Raw genomic sequence first — 26,685 nt, 5'->3', positions numbered from 1 at the left:
TGGGAGAACCAGGTGATTGCTGCTGCTTCTAGAAGCGTGTCCCTCTCCTCTGACAAGGATAGGGGCTACCCCACCAACACCAGCCTGCCTGGACTGGCAGCAGGGGCAATAGCTGAGCCAGCACGGCTTTCCAGAGCTCCTGCATAGCCAAGCCAGGCAGGGCCCTACTGCTTTTCCTACCAACCTACTGGTCACTTTGTATATACCTAGAATTAGCTCTTAAAATAGTATGATTTCTTTGCCTTGAACTGAGCCCAATCATGGTCACTCTTAAAGAGCAATTTTAGACAGTATTTGTTTGTGCCTTTTATGTACTACAGCTCTATTTCTGGAATTTAACATGGTGAGCCTAAAAACACTGCAGATACTATGTACTAATTAACTTTCAAAGTACTCAGTACTTTTGTCCTCAATGACCCACGTAAAGACAGACATCAGAATGACAAAATAGCATCCAAATCGAAGTTCAATGCAAATGAGCTATTACATTAAGAAAAAGTGTACTAAATAGCTAATTGGTTTAAATAGATGTTTGACTGGAAACAGTGAATAGTGTATTCACTTGACAAGCATGCAGAATTACTGGAATTTCTTTCCATGTATAAATACACATGAATATTTTATGATACTCATATGCACGTGACATCAATATTCACGCTGTTCAGCACTTTTTACTGGAATAAGGATATTAGGTAATGCTGGGTTTTGTTTTATGGGACTGAAACACAGGAGGACTTAGCATTTTTATGGGAATTCTAACTATGATGTCCAACCAGTTTGTTCAAGGTGGAGCTCAAATGAGTTTAGTTGCAGCAGGTAGCCTCAGCAGTGACCTGAGGAGAAAGGCACACACCCAAACAACAAGTGATCATTCCCAAAGAATAAATATGCGTTTTACTCAAATGCTGTTTTTCAGGGCTACTAACACAACCTTCCAGTTGAGGCCAGTTCTGCACCTACTTTGTGAAAATCTTAATAATGACAATCCTGTATGTTGCAGTCTGGACTGAAGCTCTTCACATATGCTGAGCTACGTTCCCCCAGAATAACATGGTCCCATCGCTAAAGCACTATACACTATGCTAGCAATCTGAACTTCCTCTAGCAAACTGGGATTGGCATTTCAAAACTTACTTTTTGAACTTGTTTATTATCCCACTTTCATTTTTCTTCATGTCATGCACCATCTTCTGAAGCTTTCTGTAAGACAGTAAAGAAAGCAAGCATTAAAATTAGCATGTGGTTGAACACTCATTTATACAAATTAAGATAAATATGCTGAATATATATGTTCAGTAAGTAGTTTAGTTGCTAAATTCTTTCTGTATGAAGTTTTCCTCCCTTTTTAACAGAGCTCCTTGGCATGATTTGTGTTATCCTTCTTAATACAATTAAGCACTGTTTAAACAATCGAGTAAGTGCATCAAGAAATAACATCATTGCCTGAATTAATAGTTTAGCATATTTCACAGCTATACTGGGAATACCCTCTGATTTCTCACTGTACATGAGTCATTTTATCAGTAGACAGTTTACCTCATTCTCACAGTGTTTGTAGTTATAATAGGAGGGAGGAACTGCTACATTACCAGGCCCAGGCCATCTGAGAAACCGTTAAGAGTATCTGTAACTCTGCGCTGTAAAAATTCACTATCTCAGGATTCCAGCTACATGAACTGATATCTGGAATCACAGATTGTTTTCATTCATCACCTGCACTGACCTCATTAATTTTTTACTTGTAATCAAGGCAGTGAATCTCATTTTTCACTCAGTAAGTATAATTTAGAATCCCACCTCCCTTTTCATTTAAAAACCCACACCACTAAAATCATGTCAATGTCAGGAACACAGACATAACTTTCTGCAAAAGACTGATTTTACATTGAAACATGTTGGAAGCTGGGTCATACTAGAAACTGCCACAGAATGAATACTTTTTTTAGGTTTTTTTTCACACAGGACATGTTCTTCCTGTTCACCCAAACTAATAATTTTTTATTAGACCCGAGGTGAAGATTTTATCACAACCAGTAAAAGAAAGCAATAATTTTCTTCAAAAAGGGTTTAAAAGAATTTTTGCTATACATTCTTCATAACAAGTTGTCTATGTCATTCCACATTTTAGTCTTGACTACCTCATCTCTGATGCACAATCAGCCTACCAAAAGACTTGGAAGCTTGGCTTACAAAGAGAAGTACAAGCATCAAAGTATTCTTTCTCTTTTGTAAAGCTTTCTTTAAAGTTGAAACCTTATTATTCATTCAGAAGGCTGAGTAATGCATAGAGCTGTGCTAAAAAAAAAAAAAAAAAAAAAAAAAGCTATCTTGCAGCTTCATCATTAGTAATTACGGTTGTCTCTTAAAAAAAGTAAAATAGCTTTTTCAAAGGAAATGGGAATTAGATAGGAATTAGCTAAACAAAACTGGGAAATAACTGAACTAATGTGATTATCTGTCTGCAGTCCCTGGTTCAGGCTGAATAGACATGTAGCCAACAAAGGCATCAGGCAGCAGTTGAGTATTATGCTGAAAGGAACCTTCCTACCTCTGCTACTGATTTGAGAGCAATTGTGGTAGTTAGTCACAATTAATCCCACTTTATGAGATTTACTTAAAAAGAACAGTTAAATAACTGAGTACTTGTAAGTTTTTGGAGTCCTAAAATAAATAATAAAGCTTAATTTTTATTAACAGAACAAACTGCTCCTTTCATTATATTGGCTGGAATTGAAAGATATTCCACATTTTCAGCAGGCCTGTAATACAACATGGAATATCCTGCTCTGACAGGCTATGTCAAAAGTCTGATATTTAAAGACTATTCCTAGAGCCTAAATCTTTGCCCAATTTTACTTAAAAAACCCAATTCAACCTATTCTAAGTTGTCAACTCACAAAAATCAAATAATAAGTGACAAATAACTCACAAACACATCTTTAGCTCAAAACCCCCACTACTAATTTACAGCAAAAGGATATAGTGTTACCTGCTAATATTGGGGAAAAAAAGTAAATTACTTATAGGTATCAGAAACAGCTGCATAGCAAAATGTTTTGAGATTTCCTGCAACAATGCACTACATCTATAAGAATACCTTGGATTATTATTTACACTAAACAGACACATTTAATCTGCAAATCTGGGGTGAAGAACTCAGAACTACTTGTTTTCCACAGGGCTTGGTTGTTTGGGTTTGGTTTTTTTTTTTCCCACTAAATACATTCAACTTCTGGTTATGCTTGAAACATCACAAATAGCCACTTTCTGCAGTTTGCTCTTTCTGTCTCGTACTCCAGTTGGCACCTGGCAGTGTCTATAAATGCAAAATAATGAGGAATGAAAAGAATAAGAGGAGGTTTAAATGGTTTAGTTCTAGTTCGTGGAGAATGGTTGTCTGCAAGTGTTTGTGTCCTTTTCAGAAAAGCTTGCCAGCCTTTAATTAGAAAAGCATGCAAGCATAAGTTATTTTTCTTCCTGTGTTTGTTACAGATAGGACCCAAGGTGTTTGATTTTTCACGTGACTGATTTTAGATTTTCACTTTGGTCTCTAAGAAAATCCACACACACACACAAATAAAATCCACCCCAAAATTTATAACTACAAGTACCCAGAACAGTTTTCATTTCATCATATTTAGGTGAATTGATCAGACTATCATGGGTGTCCTCTATGCACTGAATAAGGCTATAGTCTAAAAGAACATTTTTATATGTATTTCTATTGAAAAAAAAAAAAAAAAGGCATTTAAATTAAAGGTAATTGCACATCCTGCTGGACTGAAATCAAAACATTCTCATTTTTGCATAATCAGATTTCCTAAAAGTCTCTGCCTTGTATTTCTCATTCTGTTTCTAGAGCCATTTAATTTTCTAATTACACGTTGCGATAAATTAGGGAGTACCTAACATGTGTTTGTGTGAATTTTTTCAATTTTTAAAGTTATGTAGCTCTTGTAGGAGTTGCTAGAATACTTAGTTTGTTATCCTCTGGACAACTTCACTTGTATCATGCCTGTGAGAGTAAGCAGATAATCAGGGCACTTTATAGTTGTAAGTGCAGGAAGTCATCATGAATGGATGATCTCCAGTTCAAGTGGAATCTCCTTTGACCCATGAAGTTGAACAAGCTGCAAAACCAGTCTGTGCAGTTAGCCAGAGGCTGAGATTTCTTGAGGTGCCAGCTGGTACAGCAGACTGCAACTGACAAGTTTTACAAACAGCTGTCTGACTTGTGATTTCAGACAGTGGAAAAGAGGAGAGGCAGACAGCAAAGCCTATAGCAAAAGGATTCTCCAAATCTTTAGGGTCTCAAACCCGAGGCCAAAGGCCATTCCAGAGAAATGAGGAAAGTGAAGCACAGCAGGAAATTTACTTACTTAACACTTTGCCTGGATCTGCATATCTGATTAGCTCTCAGATACTTTTCTTAAGACAATGCTCCAAGGAAAGAGGTTCATTGTGGGAGGAATTTATCCCAGCAGCAGAGCTGAGAGTATCTGGGAAATGGAGGCTACCGTGGCCCAATGCAGACATCCCTTGCTTCAGATACATAACCACAACCTGTATTTTTTTTTCCACAACACATCTGAGTCAGGACCTCATTTACCAACTAACGTTTATTCTCTAGCTCTCTTGGGATGAATAGATACTAGAAATATTCAATGACCTCAATTGGCTAGTATCGTAAATGAAAATAATAAGTAATGCTAGTTTTACCGTGCATTATATGTAATTAATGATAATTAAGAGGTCAAACTTAAGAGTTGTTTCTTAACTACAAGCGCTAACTTCATTCAGCTTGGTTGAGAGCTTTTTCTATAAAATCACACTTGCAGATAAAGGTCTGGTATGTGTCACTGTTGATCTTTGAAAGCACGTTTCAGCAATAGATAGCTATTCTGAGACCCAGTTTAATTGTGACATGTATACACTGAATGGACTGTTTTATCAGGAACTAACTGCACACAGAACAGATTTTCAGACTTCTGCAGATGAGCAATTCAGAAGTCTTTACTCTAGGGGCTTCTAAAAACTCTCAGGTTTCTAACAAATACATTAGAAATTCTGTGTCTTGGAGGGAATCACAAAAAAGGACTCTCCAATGACTCTTAAAAGGAAGCACTTTTTCGCCCTGTGTTGCTGTTTTTCATATCTTACCAATTTTGACCTCCAGCAATTCAGGACCATCAGATGTACTGACAAAGGGATCACTAGCTGTGATACATATGTAAACACAGCTGGAAAAGTTTACCATTGCAAATATAAGATACCCTGAAAGAATGATTTGCTGTGTCACAAAATACCTAGCTGTGCTCAAGGACTGGCAGAGCTGCCCTGAGATAAAACAAAATGAAACAAAACCACCTTCTCTTTGATCTGGTCACAGCTCAGCATATGAGGAATGTATGTCAAGTGAAAGGCAATGGGTGGGCCTGGCCTCTGACACATCCCCACTTTCAAACATTAGCTGGAAGCTTTTGCCTCTTCTGCATAGAAGCTATCCCACAAAAGCTTTCCAAAGTCAAAATAATAATTAAAAAAAAAAAAAAAAAAGAAAAAAAAAAGAGAGAGAAATATAAGTAACACAAAGAATAATGTGTAGTAAGCTTTCAACTCAGATCTGAGATGAAGTACAGAATTCCCAGACTTGAGAAATAGGAGTCTGTCTTAATTTCAGACAGATCTGTGTAATAAGGAATTCTCCCACAATTTAGGCAATTTTTTGAGAAATCATATTTATCAGTATTATAAATCTGTGAAGACATTTACAAATATATATTATGTACATATGTATAGTATGGCTCAGAGCAGTCAGCATGAATGGCTCCTCAGTGGCCATGGCATTTCCCTGTTCTTGGGAACAGAGAGGGATCCCTGGTGTGCATGAACTGCTTGGTTCACTTCCTTGTGTGCAACGAATCCAGTACATTGGACCTTCAGGACACGCACTGATTGTCAGTATTTTAACTGTGCATCTGCCTATGTCACTTCGTGAGTGACAGCCCATAGCAAGTAATACCCCTGTGCTCTAGGAATATCTTACATGGTCTGGGGTGGGAATAACTGGGCACAGTTGTTTCAGTGCATCTGGCTGTGAGCACAGCTGTGTGTGCTTGCAGCTGGGAGTGGTCCTGATAATGTTTTTGGAAACAGGGCTGACTGCAGCGTCAGTAGGGAGTGGTGGCAAAACAAAAACCAGTTTCAAATGAATCACAGGAAGTTTTGGGTATTACAAGTATACTTATTTCTGTTTATCTGGAGGATCAGAATTATACCTTCAGTTTCTGGTGCTTACAGGGATGTCTGAATTATCTGGTTTGCCTCTTGGAAAATCTCCATCTGTACCCACAGACCTGCTTCTTTGGTTAAAAAGGGGCAGAATTTTGAATAGCATATATTCAGACAGGTATGCAAGGGGAGCTTTGTAAGCAATATTGATACATTGAGTACTAAGTGACCTGCATATTCCTTCTCCTCATTCTAACATCAGTTAGGTCTTTAACTGATGAATTGGTTTCATAATAGTAATAATAATAATAATAATAAATCACACTGTAAATCAGTCAGTTTGCACCCCAGTTTTAGTTCTTACACCTTTTGGGGTACATCTGTTTCTTACTTGATAGGGTACCCTACAGTTCTGTCTTTAGAAAGTCCCATTTTCTGAAAATCATTACTACCTGCATTCAGTTAGACTGTAGGTAGGTGTACCCCTCATTCTTCTCTTGAGAAGAGCAGCATAACAAATGATGTAAAAACAAGAAGTAGGTATTTCTTGGTTTTCAGGCAAATTCAAATGCTTACCATTGGAAACTTTGAATGGATTTAGTAAGTGCAAATTTAGACTTAAAACAAAAACAATCCCCCAAGACCCCATCTACTTCAGCTACGAAGTTTTACAGAAAATAACCACAAAAAAAGAAAACAGAAAGCAAGGCAGTGTATACTGGAATTTGAAGAATAAAAGCTAAGTTTCTAGAATAAAAAAACAAAATTAAAGAGTAGAAAATTAAAAATTAGTACAGCTACCTCTGTTATTTAAACCCCCCCCACATTAAAACACGAAACTAAAGAAGGAACAGCACGCCTAGCCCCCTCCTTTACTGTTTCTCACAACACAATAATTCCACCACCTGGTCTTTATTTTGTGTTTCTATTAGCCTTCAGTTTTATATACAGGTGTGCAGGTGACCAAATTAAGAAAGTGATTGTTTCTGGACAAAGGGGAAGACTCCTGCTTGGTGGGGTAGGGGGTGGACAGATGGACATGGTCAGGCCTGGTCACTTAGAATAGGATTTGTGAAAGTACCACGTGAGATTCTGAAAAGCCTGAAGCCCTTTGAACTATCTTTTCAAACCAAACTAATGAACAGGGAAAGACTACCTTTCTTACAACTGGCTTCTATTAACATAGTGCTCCTGACACAATCTTTGTGGAAGAAAACTGATCTCAGTGAACTGGGTGAGTGTCTTCATAAGATGTATTTTCATATTACTTGCCAATTTTGTTTTATATAATTAATTGGGTTGCTTCAGATGCACAACTCCATCCCCTTCTATTCTGCCTTCCTTGTAATTGCTCAGTAGAAAGGAAAAGGATGTTCCCAAATATAGAAAGCATCTAATTCCTCTTGTTAGGCCTCCTTCATGTGCTTCAAATCTCCATATGCATGCATGCACCCTTATACCATATGCTATCTGAAACAACAAGAGTGGAATTCCTTTGCAAGGAAATGCAGGCTGGCATCAGCTGGCTGGGTTGAAGCTAGTGTTTTCAATGGCTGTTACATGGGTATGATGCATAAAGACACAGCTGAATTCTTGAGGTGCAGTCAGATAAACTGCTTCAGTTGCTGCTGGTCTAAGATAGAGGTTACTGCCCGCCATCCACTCTGGGGGCTTTTCACAGCTCAGCCCCTGCAATGCCTTTTGTGGCTGGAGAGGAAGAAGTCTGGAGCTGGAGGTGGTAACCTGTGACACCAAATCATCAGTTCAAGGCACCAAGCCTTTGATCTTTATCTGTAAAGCTATCTCAAAGCTCTGAATAAAAGTTGAAAGAGGTTTGCTTATGGAGAAAAGTCAGTTACAGACACCTATCTGAGAGGAAGAAGGAGCAATAAATTGTCTTCTGCTGTGTTCATGAGATGCACAAGAGGAAATGACTATAAATAGTTTAGCTGTGTTTGAGTAACATCCTATTCTGCTCGCTTTTCAATCATCCACTGTTTTGTCAAAAGGCAAACCCCATAATTAGAGCAGGTGTGTGTTTACATGCTATACACAGAAAGGCAGAAAGGTTAAATATTGGCTTTTAAATATAAATAAAGGCTAAATATTGCACTATTCATCTTCATGTGCCCTCTATGAAATCTTCACAAAGAAGCTGTTAATCTCTCTTGTAGTAGCAAGCACTAACACAAACTGAGTAAATGAAAATATGTAGCATGTAAAGGCATAATACATCTTTGACACAAATCAGTCCTAAGATGAAATTAAATAGTGTAATTACTTTGAGGTGACTGTGAATTCTGTGTTGAAATAAAAAACCTATGCAGATTTACTGGTGGGACTGAGACAACTGGGACAAGATAAGACCATGCTCCCCACTCCCACCCTCCACCCCCCCGAAGCTACACTCACAAAGCCTACTCCATTTTTCTGAAACATTTGCAAGTAGCAGAAGGAAGCTAAATGCATTAAGTTACTCTAAAATGAAGTTCCCATTAACACTAACTGAGCGCTGTACCTCCCCAGAGGACTAGTACCCTACAGCCTGGTAGGTGAAGTTTGAGAGCATAAAGAGGTTTTTATATTTCACCAGAAAGAGGAAGCACAAAACCAGGATTTGGTATGGACCCAGAAAATTACCACCTGTCAATGGTAACATTAATTACAGCCACAATTCTACAAGCATTTTTGAAAGGCGAGATAACATTTCTGTCATTTCTGCAGGCATGTAGATTTAGACTACTACAGCGACATGGAGGACATGAAAATGAATGAAAATGTAAGAAAACTGAGTGAATTGAACACAGAAAAATAAAGGCTTAACTTTGATTTGGTGTTCCAACAGAGTGAGTTCCTCTGTTTTTCCTTCTTTTTCACCTCTTCCACGAATTTCAAATCTGCCATTTTAGTTTTGATTACCAATTGAAAGACATCTAGAAAGTCTAACTACATAAAGGGCTTGACCAAGATTTAGCCAGATGTTTAAGCATGTGTCCAACTACCTTCAAGTTAGGCAAGTACTTAGATTTTGTGTTAAGGTCTTGCTAACGTGGGCACATAAGAGCTGACACAAGATGAATGAATTTAATTCATGATCTGAGTGAAGTGTTCATCAGTGTCTTTGTGTCATTTAAGATTGCTAGTAAAATACATTCCTAATGCGATTCTAATTCAGTAAGTTTATAGACTGTGGAAGGATAATAAAAATGGTGTGCTTTTTCAGTGGGCTGGAAAACTTCATGGACTCATTAGTTTGATGGCAAGGTGCTGTGTGCACTACAGAAAAGAAGAGGCTTTTCTAAACAGCCTCTTAACTCTTCTCCCTAAACCAGAAGTGCATTTATATGTATAATGGTCTGCGTTTGCTCTACCAAATAGTGTTCTGACCGCCAAATAAAACAGGGCAGAGCTTCTTAATATTCCATTAAACTTTGAACACCCCCTTAGCCTAGTCCTAGAGACAGAATAACCGCAGATATCTTAATGCTGCCCAGTATTCACAAGTCACTAAGACTGGTTCCAAGACAGGAGTATTCATGTATATAGTTGGTCAATGAGAAATTGAACATGAGCTGGCAGTGTGCGCTCATGTTTATGGCCCAGTACTTCCTTTTCCATTCTCTGATAAGACTTTTCCCTCTCCCAGGCAGTTCATCCACAGGAATGCCTGAGTTGGAGGGAGACAGTAACTTTCTCTTGTTCCTCTTAAAGCATAACTTTTTTTTTTTTTTTACTTTTTTTCTCGCCCATTGGCAACTGAAGCGTAGCAACTGATTTCCTGTCTGTATTGTTCCTAAGGTCATATACTTAAAGCAACAATTGTGGTTGTTGTATTTTATGCCTTTAGCATTATTATTATTATACTGAATGCTTTTAGCATTAAACCCCCTTTAGCTGAAGTGATTTATACCACCTCACCAGAATCCAAATGATAGGAGTGCAGGATAATGGATACATTTTTAACACATCTGATGAAGACCAACAAACACTGCTGTAATTGGGCTGAAAGTGTTTTTGCTCAGGCTTACAGAAGCATTGTATTCACCATAGGTGTGGGGTGGTGCTGGCAGGGATCTAATAGAGGCTCTTAATGGATCTGTTTGCTTGTTTGTGTAGGGTTTTTTTTTAAATTTTGTACCGAAGTCTATCAAATTTTGTCTGAACTTTGGAGAAGTATTTTAGTCCCCAGGGTTATACAGTCACTGTAATGGAGCCCACATTGTCTGTCACTGAAATGGGAAATTCTGTTCTTTTCTGCCCTCTGTGCTTACCCAGCTATGATGAATCATGGAACTTCCAGCTGGGAAACTAACTTCTTTTTTCTTTTGCCAATTTAGATTGCAGCAGGATGGGATCTAGCTTCATCACGTGATCATGGGAACCAGGGTGAGCCAGGGTGAGGGTGGAGATAGGTGGCAGGGAGAGCAGGGCATTGGGAAGGTGGAAGAAAGGGACCTACTCTTTTGGCAGCAGCTCAGACTTATCCCAAGTTAAATTAACCACGTAACTACAGTTCCAGTGACACTTAGCTGCCTATGTGCTTCTTGCAGAGATGCCTACAGCATTTATATTTTAAGACATGAAGGAATCATTTAGCCATATAATGTAGCCTCTTGTATGAATAGCCTACTTCACCTAGTCGCCCTTGCATTAGGCTTGAAAAATATATACTCATGTTTTTCATATTATTACCTCAAGATACATTATTTTAATTCATTCTAAAGTATTTACTGTGTAGTATATAATGTATGTTGAGGTCATAAACCTGTAGCATTGCACATCTGCTTTGCTTACATCTGGAAAATTAACTTGTCCAGAATATATATACTAACAGATTAGGATAAAGATTCTAAGAGAATTTCCAAGCTTTTTACCCCTCAAGTCGTTTGCTATAGCTGTCACGATCCAAACTTATTTACACAGTATGTAAAGTCCTTTTACAGTCTACCAAAAAATCTAAGATGGTTCCCTACAGCAAAATGAGCAAATACTGTCACTTTCAGCCACTGTTTTCCATCAGTTTTCCAATTCTTTTGACTGCTGAGCACATAAAACCAGCAACATTTGCTTCTTAAATATTTGCTTATCTATCATCTTGTAACATGCTTTAGGGTACTTAGGCTATAGAAGATGTTATATAAACTAAAATCAGTCCTCTGATGCAGCAATCATTTTTAAAACCACATAAAACATAAGAAAAAAAAATACCAGCAGATGTGTTCTTTCTTTTCTAATGATCAGGGATATATAAATCATCCGCAATAGGCGATTTAGCCATCTGAAGATGCATTTCCATTAAATACAAAGAGAGCAGGTCACAGATTTTCCTTACTGCAGTGTGCATACAGCAATGTGCTACAATGGAGAAGCACAGTTGAATCCTGTACTACACTGGTCCAACAAACTAAAAGGAAACATTCAAAATTTTTAAATGTCAACATTTTCAGTTAATGTAACATTGTGAATGGTAAGTAAAAATGATCTAAACTCTAAAAGCTGTCATTTTTTCAGTTTCTCTTCTGCAGATAATTGAAGTCTTATATTTTCCTCTAGGTTTGGTCACAATGCTGGAACTGCCGGCAATGTTGAAACTTGAGATTTCACTCATCATTTAAGAAAAAAAAAAGCAAAACTAATGGAATTCTTAGGACATTTTAAAATGTTCCAATTTTATCTTCTATGGCCTGTTATGAATGTGAAGATGGTTAGTCAGGATTTTTGATCAGGATAAACAGTTTTGCAAAACTAAATTCACCAAAAGCAGAACTAAAACTTTATTACATTACTCTTGATTAATTTTTTCAACTGTTGACTTACATAAGCTTTGCTTCCAAAGACAGCCCAGAGAGATAATCAAATAGCAGAGGAATTTTCCAAAGTAAGACACTGAAACCAATCCTTATTTTCAAGTAAAGAGGTATTTATAGCAATTTCTGCCAATGCGGGAACACTTTTTCCTCCCTCTCGATAACATACTTTTGCCTTCCAACACTGTTACAGCTGACAAAAGCCATAACAGTGTGAAGGGCTTTTCTGCAACATTTTATGATTGTCATATTTGCTTTCCAAAAGAAAAGCATCTATCACATTATAATGTAGTGTGCAGTACGTGTGCAGGTTTTGACTGACTCTGTAACATACAAACCTATTTTGTTCTGGTATCAACATATCACTGGGTACCTGCAATGTCATATTATGATTTAATATCTAGCATTCTGCACGGCTGTATGTGGTATAGTTTTAAACTAATGGTGAAAAAAGGTTATGTCCAGTTTGCTGGAATATTTTATGTCTTTCATGGCCATGAGTATTAATTTATTGGTTTATTTGCTTGGCTATTGATCACTTATTATTTCACTTCATAAAAAAAAAAGAAAAAGCAGGTCTTTAGATCCACTCTATATTATTATCTTTTGCTGAAAAACTGACAGTCACAGGCCTAAAATGATGTCATTTGAGATTATATAGTTGGCAAATGCTCCTATTGTGGACAGTTATTTTGACAAAGCTACAATGTCATTAGAAGACCTAATTTTATTTGGAAGAGTATGCCCCTTATATGGGGCTGGTGGAATAAACTATGCCAGTGACTGAACAATTTTACCAGCACAAGTAGAATGAAATTGTAGGTACTGCATAAGTGTAGCTTATCTTTGATCAGACTATACTCTTATACTACCAACATACAGAAATTTAACCAGGGATTTTCACCACAGTTTCAACATTAGACTTCAGTATTTTGTCTACATTGCCATATTTTCATTTAAAACATAGATCACAGTCACACACACACATTTTTATATAGGCAGCATTGGCAATTTAGGTTAAAAAAGCCAACAAAAACTAAAAAAAAAAAAAAAAGCTAGTGGGTTTGTGTTGGGTTTTTTTTTTTAATTCTTCCCTTCTTTTTTCCTAGGGCAGCTTGGACATTGGTAGAGGCAGGATGACGTAGCTGGAAAGAATGATGATAAGCAAGAAAAAGAAATAAACTTTAAAAGGACTGTTAGAATGAAATGCTTGCGCAGAGAGAAAGGAAAAAAAAAGAGAACAAATATCGATGGGGTGGAGGCTATGCTATGCTGAAGCAAGGTCAGAGAGAAACAACAGGAGGAGTTGGCTAGAGAAGTCACACTGGGGGTGAAAGGCGGTTTTACAGTGGTGTTTGGGGAAGTTTGCATTTCGTATCTCATTCCATTCCAAAGTCCAGAGGTGAGAGAGATTAATGAACTGTTTAAGCTGACAGAAAGCTAGAGAAAATAAAGATTATACAGCTTTATCATTTAATCAAAATCCCATGCTTTTTATGGCAAACTGGACCTAACAATCCTACAGAAAGAACGTCCATTTTTACTCACCAGCACGGCAAACATAACTGGCAGCCTTTCCCCATCATGCCTGTGAAAACCAACTTTAAAGACTGCATGCCATTGGCACTGATTTCATGTGACCTTACATTCAGTCTGCATTTTGTTGGGCTAAAATGTAGCCACAAAAGCTGCTGTTGCGACAAAGAGTTACTGCACAGTGGAAAGTTGACAGGAGAAACTGGAAGCTGAGAGAGAAGGCTGCTGGAGGTAGCGGTGGGTGGTGTCGCAGAAGACCCTCATGGCTGTCAATGTCCTGTGGAGGCAGATTAGACTTTTGCTAGAAGGAGAACAGAGCAGGTAGAAGAGCAGAATTAAGGGGGCCATGACTTGTGAAGAAGAGGTAGCAACCAGAAGGAGCTGGTCTGGAAAAATCTTGTATGCAGAACAGTTCTGATTTGGGTCTTTAGGCTACTGAGCAGTGTTCAAGTAACTGGGCATTTGATTAGCCTTTCCTCTGAAGTCTATATAACTAAAAAGGGGAAGAGATGTTAAAGTTGGATGTGAACTTTGGTGCCCAGTTGTGTCATAGGGAGCGTTCTCTAGCTTACTTTGAAACTCCAGTTCCTTTCCTGCTTATTTTTGTTCTTTTGTCTTGTTCAAGTCCCTTGATACAATAAATGATGTTAAAATCTCACTTGAAAAAAGATTCAGTTTCTATGTTTGCTTGCTACAATTAACTATTAATAGGGATTAGTAAAACTACTGTAATACTAATATAATACTGTGAATTTTCTCACAGTGCAAGACTAATGCTCAGTTATTCCCCATTCATTTTCTCTAAATTAAACATTCCCTATGCTAAAACATCCTATACATAGAAGATGTCAATTTACAGTTAAATATAATTTGATTCCCAAATGAATTCATTTTCTGTTAATACACTTTCAAGAGGAAATGGTACCAGAAAATCTGCTAAAGACCTAGCAGTTATAGTCAAGCCCTTTGTCAGTAGAAAATTAGTGAAGACCATAACTATCTTCAAATTTGATTGACAACTAACAGGTATTCAGGCCTTAAAGAAACTCCTCTTAATTTTAATAGAATTAGGACTTAACCCTCCTATTTAGCAAGGGATGTTAAAACAAAACATTGCAAATAAACTGTCACACTTGTCCAACCTGAGCAAAAAAAGTCAGTTGCTTTTTTCCCCCACTTTTTATTTGGGAGTTAAGGTTGGAAACAGTGATTTTAATAGTCTGGGTTATTTTTGGGGTGAAGGGAGAGAGAAGGAAGAACTACGGCAAATTAATGAAGCCATCTGAAATGAACATGAAACTGTCCTCTTGAGCAAGTCTGTTTGCAGTGTGGAAAGTTGTTGGCTGCATGACCTTGGGCAAGTGAAAACGTGTGGTAGACTTCTGCTTCATGCCATGGTTTGCTCATCACAGTAGTGGTGATAGTAATGATGCCTTTGAAATGAGATGCTGTAACAGAGTAGTATATAGTAGCTAGAAATTATTTAAAGACCAAGAATTATAGGCTCGTAGTCCAAGAGGCTGAACTGCAAACATTTAATGCTGATTCTTTTGAGTTGCTAACTTCCTGTTTCTGCTGAAATCAATGCACATGAGAGCCTGCCATGGCAGCATGGCTATTGCTCATGTATTCACTCCACACTTTAGAAAACCATTCAAAAGACTGAATTACTTGCATGCATCACAAATTAACTGAATTACTTGCATGCATCACAAATTAATTTCTTATGATAAATAAACAACCTTTGGAATTCAATTTTTCCTGACTGTATGGAAGCAATTAGAACACACAATGTACTCTAAGGAAAACTTTTATAATACTGTGCATACCTTATAACAAACACTATATGAAAATAATACTAGAATTCCAAGAAGTTCCAACATTCCTATCTAACTGATGTTAATTGAGTAAACAAATTGAGACTTAACTGCAGTAAACATCCATACCACAACATGGTAGCTAAAGGGGCGCATAAAAACACTTAACAGTTCTTATTGCAATAACAAACAAACAGAATATGTTAAGAATTCAGATCTGATGTAAGACTTGCTAATGCAACAAAAAGCTAGATCTGGTAGGCTCAAATATAACCATGGAGTACAGATGAGTGTAGCAAAACCACATAATATCTAGTTTTTCAGGTCTACACTTAAAAAAATCAAAAGCTCTGCGCTCAGACACTGACTCAAGAGCAGTGCTACTTTAATTTTTGCTGCTACAAAGCAGAAATTTTAAGAAAGCTGTCTTTAGAAAAAAATGTGAACTATAATTACACCAATTGAAACTATACTTGGTAGGAGTTATTGCTTGGCATTGCATCTTAGCATATGGAGGAAGGTAGGTTTTTAATGCAGCCATTTTGTTTGTATAACATTCAAGACAAACTCTGAGCCATCTAGGTATCTTCCATGCAGACAGGAGGCTACATTAGGAAGTCAGCTGCACTGTCAACAAGTCATGTAGCACAAGGGGGCATTCAGCTGTTTCAAAGAAGAAGAAAAGGCTGCCACCATGTTATGCTGATTTCTTCCTATATTTGCACATCTCTCCTAAATGTATGCTATGAATATGTACTCACAAACAGTTGTGCCTTAAGTTTTTTAAAGCCCGATGCTGTAATAAGACTGTGTAGCCAAACACTCAGGTTTCTGTCTAAGGAGGCGTTTCGACATGCTCAAATAGAAGCATATATGCATTTCCACCTTGCGTAGTGAGAACAGTCACATTTAAGAAATGCGTGCTCATATGTTTCTTGTACAACTAGGGTGAATTGGCCTTGAGGAAGAGAGAAAAAGTAGCTTTTAATACTTCAAGGTAATAGAGAAAAGCAGAGCTACCTCCTCCTCTCCCTCATTTTACAACAATATTAAAACCTCAGACAAAATGAAGTCTGTCAGCCAATGTAAAGATGCAGCAAAGGTGTGATGGCTGCCTTTCTGGTTTAGAGCTTCTGAATCAGTTCACAAGTTTTGGACCATTATAACCCTCACATGTAGATCATCTTCTGTATACTTGAAAGTAATCCTGCTTTAATAATTTGCAAAGGCACAGAAGATGCAGCTACAATTTTATCGCAGCAGAAAGTGTTTTATTTCTTTATGCACCAGTAACAGTAACTGTAGCATCAAGCTCTCCACCATATCACTCAGCTTATTATCTTGAGATAGACAGTTCAGACCAACCTTAAACACTATTTTAGATAGACTATTTAAGGTGGTAAATTGCAGACAGTGAGGAAATCCTCTGTGTTCTTCCCCCTGTCCATTGAGCCTTCCACAGAGTTCTTTTATGGGCTGTAGGATGCAGTCTACTAGGGTTTTAGTAGGTGTGCCTGGCTAAGGAATATGATATGAGGGTCACTGCAGCTCTTCAGGTATCCCCCCCATTCCCTGCCAGTATTTCAACAGAATGGAAAGAGTAGATATCACAAAATGCCATTCCATCAGAATAAGCTTTACAAGGGATTATTCTGATTTGCATGAAGGCTTCTGGGGAGAGGGAGAGAGACTTGAGAATAGCTTATCAATTTGTATCAAGTACTTAAGTATGAGGGGTTTTTAGGATTTTTTTTTTTTTTTTTCAGTATTTCATTCTTATTTTCCAGCAGAAGATGATGTTTGGATGCTGCTTCAGTCCGAAACAAGGCTTATTTTAACTATTCAGGAAAAAAAATCACCACAATGAAAGAGCCCTGAGGTGCCAATTTCAGGAGCACACCAATCAAGTCACACTAAAAATACTTCAGTAATGGTCAGCTTCTGCTTTTTTCCTCTCAAACTCTGTATTTAACATTGTTCTCCTTCACTTAGGAACATTTCCCATTTTCCCGTTTTCCAGTTCCTTCTATTCCACCAGTTCTTTCGAAGATTAGAAAATATTATGCAACTTAACTGCAAAATCCATCTTCACAGGCCACTCTGATTAAACCATCAAGCAATTAATTAAATTTTTCTAATTTGCATGAGGCTCATACATCTTAGTCAGCCAAAGACTATCTTCTTACAGCTTTGAAGATAGATACTTTAAAAATATTCACCTTTTCCCCGCAGATGAAGCGGACACAGAGTTTGCTTTGAAAGCCGTGTCCGATTAATGGCTCCAGACCTGTATTTACCTTCCACGCTTCCCTATACCACCCTAGCGACCAGAAGTAACTCCGTTTTACTCTAAGACTTCTACCAACTTCCTCGTGCCTCTGAGCCTCCCTATCCCCCCTACCCCTGGTGCAGAACAAGGTTCCCCATCACCCCCCGGCCCCCCATCCAGCTCCAAGCCCCCGCTCGCTACTCATGGAAGAGACCAAGGTTGACCGAACCCTACCTGAGCTTCTCCCCGGCCGGCACAGTCAGCTTGTTGAGCTTGTCCATGCCCCGCGCTACGCCGGCACTCGCCGGGACACACTGTATCGCCCCAACCAGGCACCTGCCGACGCGGCCGCCCCCTCTGCCGGGCTCGATTCGGCTCCCTCCTACCGCCGTGCTGGGGCGCGGCGGAAACTTGCCCGATTACTGCCTCGGCTGGGTTAAATCGCGACCGCCGTCGTACCGGGCTGTTGAAGCCTCTTCCCGTCCTACCCGCAGGCGCTGATAGACGAGGGACCCTGTCCTCGGGGCTCCCAGGCCAGCCCCTCCCGGCCCCGACGCCCGCCCCCTGTCCGGCGGCGCGCACAGGTGGCCGCGGTAGCGGGAGCCAAGGTGGAGTCTTTGGAAATGGGAACGCGAGGGTTCTCTATTCCGCCCCTCCCTCTAGACCTGTTGGAGTGCCTTAGGGAAGCGCTGTCTCGGTCTCAGGGAAAGGTGTGCCGGCCGCTCGGCTGCCCTGGTTGTGCACCGGGTTGTGTTTAGCTCAGCTTCAGTGGGCTGTGGCAGGGCCGGCTAACATCCTCCTAGCAGCGCCTCCAGCCCCAGGTGACTTTGCAGGCTGTAGGTGACAATGCAGGCTTCCCTCTCCTACTCTACGCTTCCTGGTGAAGATGTGCGACAGGTAGGAACATGCTGCCGTGGGAACTTCTCCCTTCCCAGAAGCTCTCTAGCAGAGCTAGAGAAAGCCATCCTGTTACCCCCATCTTTCTGAATATAGCTGTAAGAGGAAAAAAGTTTCCTCACCTTTAAACTGTTAAACTTTAAACTTCTAAACTTTAAACCTTTAAGGCAGGAGTAAATGATGGTCCTCCAAGGACACTGGACCAGGCTGTTCTCACCCAAAATATAGGCAGCTGATCTGTGTTTTATGGCTCTGGTATTTCAGAGTCTTGGGATTGTTTTGCTTAATCTTGGGCTCAGCCCTATTTTTTTCCTTTTTAAATCATGAGCTTTATAGGCAACTGGTTGATTTTTAGGGGCAATGTAAGCAGATATTAATGTTTAGTCTTTATCCTGAAGTACTGATTAATTTGGATTCTGCACCTTTAGTGGATGAGTCTTGTCACTTTCTTTCTGTATCTTTGGCCTGTCTGTAGCTTAGTTTATAAGCAAAAGTGCTCTAGGTAGGAAACCTATTGTTTTATTTAAGAATGTACCTCTGTGTCATGTTAATATGTTCTGTTAAGTACAATATCTTTTCAGCACACCCAAAGTTATTTCTTAGGGAGATTCTCATTGCCACTTAGGCTAGATTTTCACATGGATATGCCTCCTCCGAAGGTTGTACTGACTATTTTTCTTGTGAAAATCTAACAGTAAACCAAACTTTCCTGGTTAGTGTGGATGGCTATGGGGTAACAGCCTGCCACAAGAGTTGTGTCTTTGATGACAGTATTGCTTGGACCTTGGCATGGCTGACAGTTTTGGTCTCTGAGCTTTCAGCATGGAAGTCACTCAGTATCTGCATACAGTATTTCTCTAGGGAAAGCCTATAGTGAAAAAATTGCCCTTTTTGGGGTACCTTATGAAGTTTGTGGGCTTTAAGGAGTAATGTAATTTTGCTTGTATAGTCTTTCTGCTATACCTAAACCATGTATCAGAATATGGGATTTGCTCGGAGGGCTCATGAAGTAATTCGTTCTATATAGCAACCTGCTCACTGACTGTTGCAGAAATTCCAGACGGCTTCCGTTTGAGATCTTCGGAGGCAGCCTGTCATTTGCACTGCCATGCTGGTTTTGCCTGATTTCTTCCTAACCCAACAGTTTACAGGTTTAGTTTTAATGCTCTGCAGTGCCCAGTGGGGAGGGCTTTCACTCCTATCTTTGTAGTGCTGTCACCTCGCTGCTCCCAGGAAGGGGCTGCTGCTGATGCCTTGTGCTCAGGGCTTGATTTGATTCGGTGCACAGATGTTTGTTAGGGTGCAGCATGGGGTGGGAGGAATAGGATGTGTGACTGCTTAGACCGGTACTGCTGCCAAGAAGTTACTCCTAAGAAAGTCTCCATTGCACAAGAATTGCTCATGAGAATTTGTGGCACTTGCTGTGGGGCCTGTCCACTGGTCATACTTCAGCCTGCTTGCTTCTGCCATGCACACACATGGCCCAGTACACAGTCCTGCTTCGCTTTAATATCTATAAACAGTTTGTAGCAAAAACCCCCACCAACCCCTATCCTACTACTCCATCAGGGCTTGTTTTCACTTGTCTGGAAAGAAGTACAGGCAAAGGAGGTAAATGCTTGTCCTCACAGCCCTGGCATATCTTGCCTTCCTTTATATCCACATGTAGCAAGACGTACTGACAGTGGGGGTTTTTCTTGGGGAGAAAGTAGTCCTGGCCTAGAATTAGCAGAGGTTGCTAGTAGCAGGGGATGTGGCCTAGACAGTCTTTCTTTACTCATTCAGAACATGGGCAAAGAATAAATTAGGCCTTTTCCCCCCAGAGAGCATATACAGGACCCAGTGTCCCACCGTTATCTTAAACCCAAGGCATTTGAGAGAGTAATTTCTCCTGGCTGCCTTGGAATATGATGTTCCTAGGAAACCAATGGAGAGTCAAGTGCAAGCAAAGTCCTGAAATTAAGAGAAGGAAGCCATTGTCTCCCAAATGCCAAACAAAGCCTTTCTAGTTACAGTGAAATTCCTCTTTTTCCCCATTTAAAATATGTATGTGCATAAAAATCATCTGGATCTAATCTGGATCTGAGTGTAACCTCACCAGAACATTACTACAGCCTGCTTAGCTATTTCTGGTTTGCCACCAAATCGGTCTGTCTGACCATCTGCCACAGTGTTGAGAAAACTTGGATCAACAAGATTGGAAAACCACTAGAGAAAAACCTTATATAAAAAGAAACATGTCCAAGCCCCTCCACACAGCCCTCTGCCTCTTCTTTTGCCCAGATGGTGGTTTCAGAGTCCAAACTTCTGGTCCTGCCTGTGGTTTTTGTATGGTCCGTACTGAGAGGAACAAACCACCACATGCAGCTGGCGAGAAGGTCCCTGCAGACCTGCACCAGGGGTGGGACAGGTGAGTGGCAGCAGTTCCTCCATCCCTCCAGCGTTACTCATCACCCCAAAATTATGCCTCTGTAGATCCTGTGAGGTAAGGTCTTACTAATCCCCTCTTGAGGAAATACCCTGCCTTCCTCTCTAGGAACCCTGGGAGCCTGGAGGCAGCGGCAGGTTTGAGCTGTGCAGCAAACATAATGTCATGCTATTTTTGTAATTGTTGCCTCAGCAACTGTCCCTTTTTGACCTAATGTGTTCGTTTGGAGAATGCTGAAGAGGAACTGTGATTTGTTTTACCATGTGGGTGACATCTTGACCATAGTGATGGTTAACGCAAAACCCTCCTCCCCAGCCATGGGTGCTGGTCTTGGTAGAGGAGATTTGTTTTCAGGAGTGCCTGTGCCACCTCCATGGTCCCTGGCACATCTGAGACACAATGGTCACTGGCTGGGAAATGCTGCTTCCCACTGAGACATGGCCTGACAGCCTGAACCAGCCTGAGGGACAGGTCCCCGGGGGTGTGGGGTATAGTGGTGTCCTGGGAGAATATATCTTGGTGTCTTAAATAAGGTTTTTTGCAGAGGTGCTCCCACCTGGGAAAATCACTTGGAAGACCACTCTGCAATGGTCTTCTGGAGCATCATCATTCAAGACCTTTACCTAACTGGTGTTTTCTATCTAATGTTTTAAGAACCACATTCACACAGACTCTGCTGTTTTTGTGATAGCCACCAAGTTTTCCTATATATGGCTACAAGAGAAACAGGATAAATTCCTGGTACCATTACCTTACACAGGTAATGCAGGATTTGCCAGTAAATTCCCTTGGCAAGATGGTTATCAGAATATGCATGCTTTCTTATTTTTCTTTTTGATGCTCAAAATGTCATTGAAATTTTGGAAGAGACCTTCTAAATGCTTGGACAGATTTCCTAAATGCCACTGACTATTGCAACATTATTTCCTCATCACCACAAGTGTTGTGGCTTAGTCTGGGTTTGTCTCTCTAATCCTCAACCAATATGACTGTGTAATTCTCTATTTATTCTCATAACTAAAAAAGATTTTTAAAAGCAACTTTTTTATGTTGTATGTTCAGAAAATAAAATTATTTTTTACCCCCTCTGCTATTTTCTGCTGTTTACTTCCCACCAGATCATTCCTTGTACATGCTACCTCACTCTGGTGGCATGTTCCGTTTTCTATTTAAGAGCTGTGAGGCCATCGAGGCATAGTCAAAACTCGGTGGAACAAACTGTGTCCGAGACTGTGAGTATTCTACCTTCATTTGGTCAAAATTTGCTGTGAATTCCCAGATATTTCCTGTTTATTCAGGGCTCCAGTTTTCTGTACCCTGTTGTTCAGATAATTTATAGCTTGACTTTCCCTCTCTTAAGTAAACCAAAAACTCCTGTAGCACAGACACAGGGGATCGGAAGACTTGTCTGAAACATTTTGGTCATTGGTAAGTGTGGTACCTAGATCAGAACAAGCATCTTGATACAGAGCAAATTGTAGAGAAATCTTTAGGCAAAATCCAGAGTTTGATTGCTATCACTGACATGGCTGGTGGTTTCTCCCTTGACACTTTTGATGACTTCTTTTTGTGATTTCCACTAAAATTAATGCTCTCTAGTTTCATAGCTTCCAGTACATGGCTTGTATGATGATTTTAGGTTTGTCAGGGATTCCTGCTCAAGCTACTAATATTCATATTACAATGTTAATATATATCAGATATCAGCTGTATGTATCTTTATTTTAAATTCATAAGATTAGATACTAACACATTTTTATGGAGACTGCTCATGCCATTGTCTTAATCTGGATTAGAGATTGTGACTATGTTAAGTCTAGGGAACCTAAGGGCCTGTTTAAAAACTCTTTTGGAGTTCCTGATCTGGGTTGGCAGCTGAAGCCACATCCTGACTGCAAAGCAGGGTGAGGTTCAGTGACGCAACCACATTTGCCCATAGCCTCTTCTGCATGATAAGAAACTCTAGGAATGTGTTCCAGGCCGGAGCTGTGGCACACAGGACAGATGGGCAATCAAGCCGCAGGAGTGAGTGTGAAAAGTCCAAGCCAGTGCACAGGTACAGCCTTGGCTCTCAGTTGCCCTTTGTGAACTTCTAGGATTTCACATAATTGAAATAAAGAGCAGATATTTGTAAACTGTATCATGTGGCATAAAAATTTAACAATGAGAAGGTGAAGAAAAAGAAATTTTGCAGATTTCTGCAATAGATTAGTTTAAAATATCAATTTGCACTAAATCTTTTTAATGTTTATTTATTTTTAATGCTTTGAGGAGACAGTGCTGCATCAGATGATCTCACTGAACTATGCATGACTATTTCAAGAAGAAGCCTATTTTATACAGAATACATTAATGCTCATAGATTCAGTCTAGTGCGTTCAATGTATATAAAACACCTGAGAAATATGGTTTGAAGTAAGCAATTGGTTTGATAATGAGGTTTCAATTTTATTCATAACCTGACCATATAAGACTTACTTTTTCTCTCAGTCATGCTAGAAAACCTGTTTCTTAACCCCTTCTCAATTAGCAAAATTTTGTCTCCAACATTAATAGAGAAGGTTGTGCCAAAAGTTTTTTCTTAGAACTACTCAGAAGTCAAGGATGCAACTGTTCTGCATAGGGAAGAATTCTTCAAGTGGATTTTATGTACAACCTCTCTTGCCAAGTGGATAGCGTATTTTTTTTCATTTTGACTTCCCCACTTTTGGGGAGTGTGGGGAAGCACAGGATGTTGCAGGTTTTACTCTACGGGACAACTTTGTGAGCTTTTGCTTGGCTTTTCCTTGAAGAAAAAAGGGCAGCAATGTAGGCTTTCCTGAGCAATATGCAAAACTATTGAAAATTCACTTCAAAATATCTGTCTGATTTTACTTGAGGTCTTAGTGTTTCATCTTGATCAGAGGTCCTTCTCCCTGCCTATATTTACATGCTGTTTTAAATCTCTCTCAGCCTCTGATAATTGCTTCTAAGAGTAGTTCTGGTGTCCTCAACATAAAAAGGACATGGAACTGTTGGAACAAGTGCAGAGGAGGGCCACGAGGATGATCAGGGGACTGGAGCACCTCCCGTATGAGGACAAGCTGAGAAAGTTGGGGCTGTTCAGCCTGGAGAAGAGAAGGAATAGCAGCCTCCCAGTATCAGAAGGGGGCCTACAAGGATGCTGGGGAGGGACTATTCATCAGGGACTGTAGTGACAGGACAAGGGGTAAAGGGTTCAAACTTAAACAGGGGAAGTTTAGATTGGATATAAGGAAGAAATTATTTACTGTGAGGGTGGTGAGGCACTGGAATGGGTTGCCCAGGGAAGTTGTGAATGCTCCATCCTTGGCAGTGTTCAAGGCCAGGTTGGATGGCATGGTTTAGTGTGGGGTGTCCCTGCCTATGGCAGGGGGGTTGGAACTGGATGATCTCAAGGTCCTTTCCAACCCTAACTATTCTATGATTCTGTGATTCTATTTAAAGGATTTTTATTTAAAATTTGTGTCTAAGGCTTGTGCTCTGACTTCATGCTACTACTGGGATAGCACTAAAGGTAAGAACTCCAACCATGGAAGCAGGGTAATGTGAATGTAAATGTAGTTGGTCAGTAACAGGAATTTGGCTTGATCAGTCTGTGTTCACCTGGAAGTCAGTAAATGATTGTTACAGTTCTGTTTTTTGAGGCTATGGAAATGTAGTGAAAATAGCCCAGATGGATACCACCTACATCTGAATTGGAAAACAGCCCGAATTTGAACCACCTGAATCACAACTGCAAACTGTAGCCATGTTGGAGACTTAAATTTTTCCTAAAGCCTGCTATTCTAAAGTATTTTGTATGTATTTGATCTCTTCTGCTTTCAGAATGTCTGTAGGAAGACATGCCAGCAATATGCTGTGCAGATGAAGAGCAGAGAGGAAATGGAGAATTAGCAGTAGACTGTCACATGCTGCTTGAGAGGATTTTGTGCTTGATCATATGGGTCTGAATGCAAATTTGCAGGGCTTGGTAACAGGCCAAAAGAGCACTCAAACTGTTGTTTAAAACTATGCCAATTTAGACATAGTTTTGTTTCCCCTTGAGTTCCATTTTGGCTGATAACACTGCCTACTTAACTTACCATTCAGTGTCCCATGGCTGCTATTCAGAAACCATGAGGTTATGGAACATGATTTGTCAAGACATTATCTGTATTTACTACTTACGAATGGCTATAAACAGGGGAAACACTGCTGCTTCATGTTTAAAATAAGGAATCTCTCTTTTTTCCAAGCATTGCTCTCAGACTCTCATTAGCTAGTCTATTTAAATGGATTTTTTCAATTTCAGGATGCATAGAAGCTGTTTTAAACTAGAAAACACTACTTTTACAGGAAAAATTACATGTGGGCATTTACTTGTGTCTTAGCAGATGAGAGGGAGTTACTTCTCTGTCCTAAGTACTTTTAAATAATACTGATTTTCAGTTTTAGTCTCCTCACTGTGAGTCAAATGGTTCAGTGCCACAGTATTAATTTTGGAAGTTTCCTAGCAACTGCCCTAGAAATCTTAAAGCCTTAATCTGTTATCACTTTGGACACTAAATGGCATGTTAAAAGTTTTTCATCCAGCACTAGTAGTAAGAGATGCATTTGAAAATTCAATTCAATTTAATTGTTAGGGATTTAGGTTTGTCTATAGGCTCACTGGAGGAAATCGGCTGTATGTATAGGCATGTACTGTGGGGTAGGCAAAGATGTGAAAACAGTAAATTTAATAGGATTTTCTCATGCAGGGGCTTCTGAGCAAATTCATTTTAGCACCTGCTGAGAAAATGTGTTTTATTTCTCTGGGGACAAACCCACTACGTAAAAAGCTGCACTTCTGCTTTTCAGTTTTACTGTCATCTGTTCCACATGCACACAGAAACACAAAATTTGCTCCTTCAGACAGATTAATTATTTAATGTTAAACTGAAAGTGTTTGAGGTCAGATTGCCTTGGAGACAATGATCTGTGCTGGTGCCAGCCAACAGCTACAGTGAATCTGAAGAGTGGTGCTGCTGCTCGGTCTGCAAATAGCCCCTTCCAGCAATCAGGAGTGACTGGAACAAAGATACTCATAGCTGGCCAGCTTTAATCTAGCTCTGATCCTTACCATGGCAGGAGGGTGTAGGGGCACAGGCTTCTTTGCAGACTGGCAAGCCTCTCTTGTTTCTGACTTTTCTCCAGGGCTTGTACACCCTGCTCTCCTGCCTCCTGCTGCAACTGGATTAAACCTTGGACAAATTTGTTTCTCTCTGTCCTCCTGTCTGGGGTGTGGATTTACCCTGGAGAGTACCCAAGGAGCCTTAGTGGGAGTGCTTAGCAGAGTGGGTTATTTAGCCCTGGAACTGAGAATGAGACTTGCATGGGGCAGAGGACTGGGAAGAAGTGTTTTGTGTCCTTCTCTTCTGCATGTGCCAACTGAGCATCAGTCAAAATTTAGACATTGATAGTGAATGGTCTAAATATTGTTTTGTCCCTCATAAAATCACAGTGTATACACTCACACAAACAAAAGATTGTAGTGTTTTCAAAATTCAAAATGAAAAGGATGTTTTAAAATGAGGTTACTTCTGTATAATGCTGATACTGTTTAGACATATCATGATGTCTTCAATACTTGGAAAATGCTGAAAACCCAATAGTTTTTAAACCTCTTCTTTCCTGTCTTGCACTGGCCTGTAATACATACAG

The 26,685-nt window shown here is 39.7% G+C and overlaps 1 protein-coding gene across 1 annotated transcript in view; it reads right to left on the bottom strand.

The window, feature by feature from the left end:
• The window catches only part of BLNK (B cell linker), a gene marked incomplete at its 5' end in the record, with an annotated part of 99,867 nt that overhangs the window by 29,806 nt on the left and 43,376 nt on the right, over window positions 1–26,685 (bottom strand). Inside the window, one exon of the mRNA XM_080621889.1 lies at window positions 1,135–1,200. Within this exon, the coding sequence (XP_080478015.1) occupies window positions 1,135–1,200 (66 nt within the window). The remainder of the gene's footprint in view (window positions 1–1,134; window positions 1,201–26,685) is intronic.

The sequence above is a fragment of the Psittacula echo genome (assembly GCF_963264785.1).
Source record: "Psittacula echo genome assembly, chromosome: 6".
NCBI lineage: Eukaryota > Metazoa > Chordata > Aves > Psittaciformes > Psittacidae > Psittacula > Psittacula echo.
Note: the sequence above shows the minus strand (reverse complement) of the source record. Positions and strands in the feature narration are given on the sequence as shown.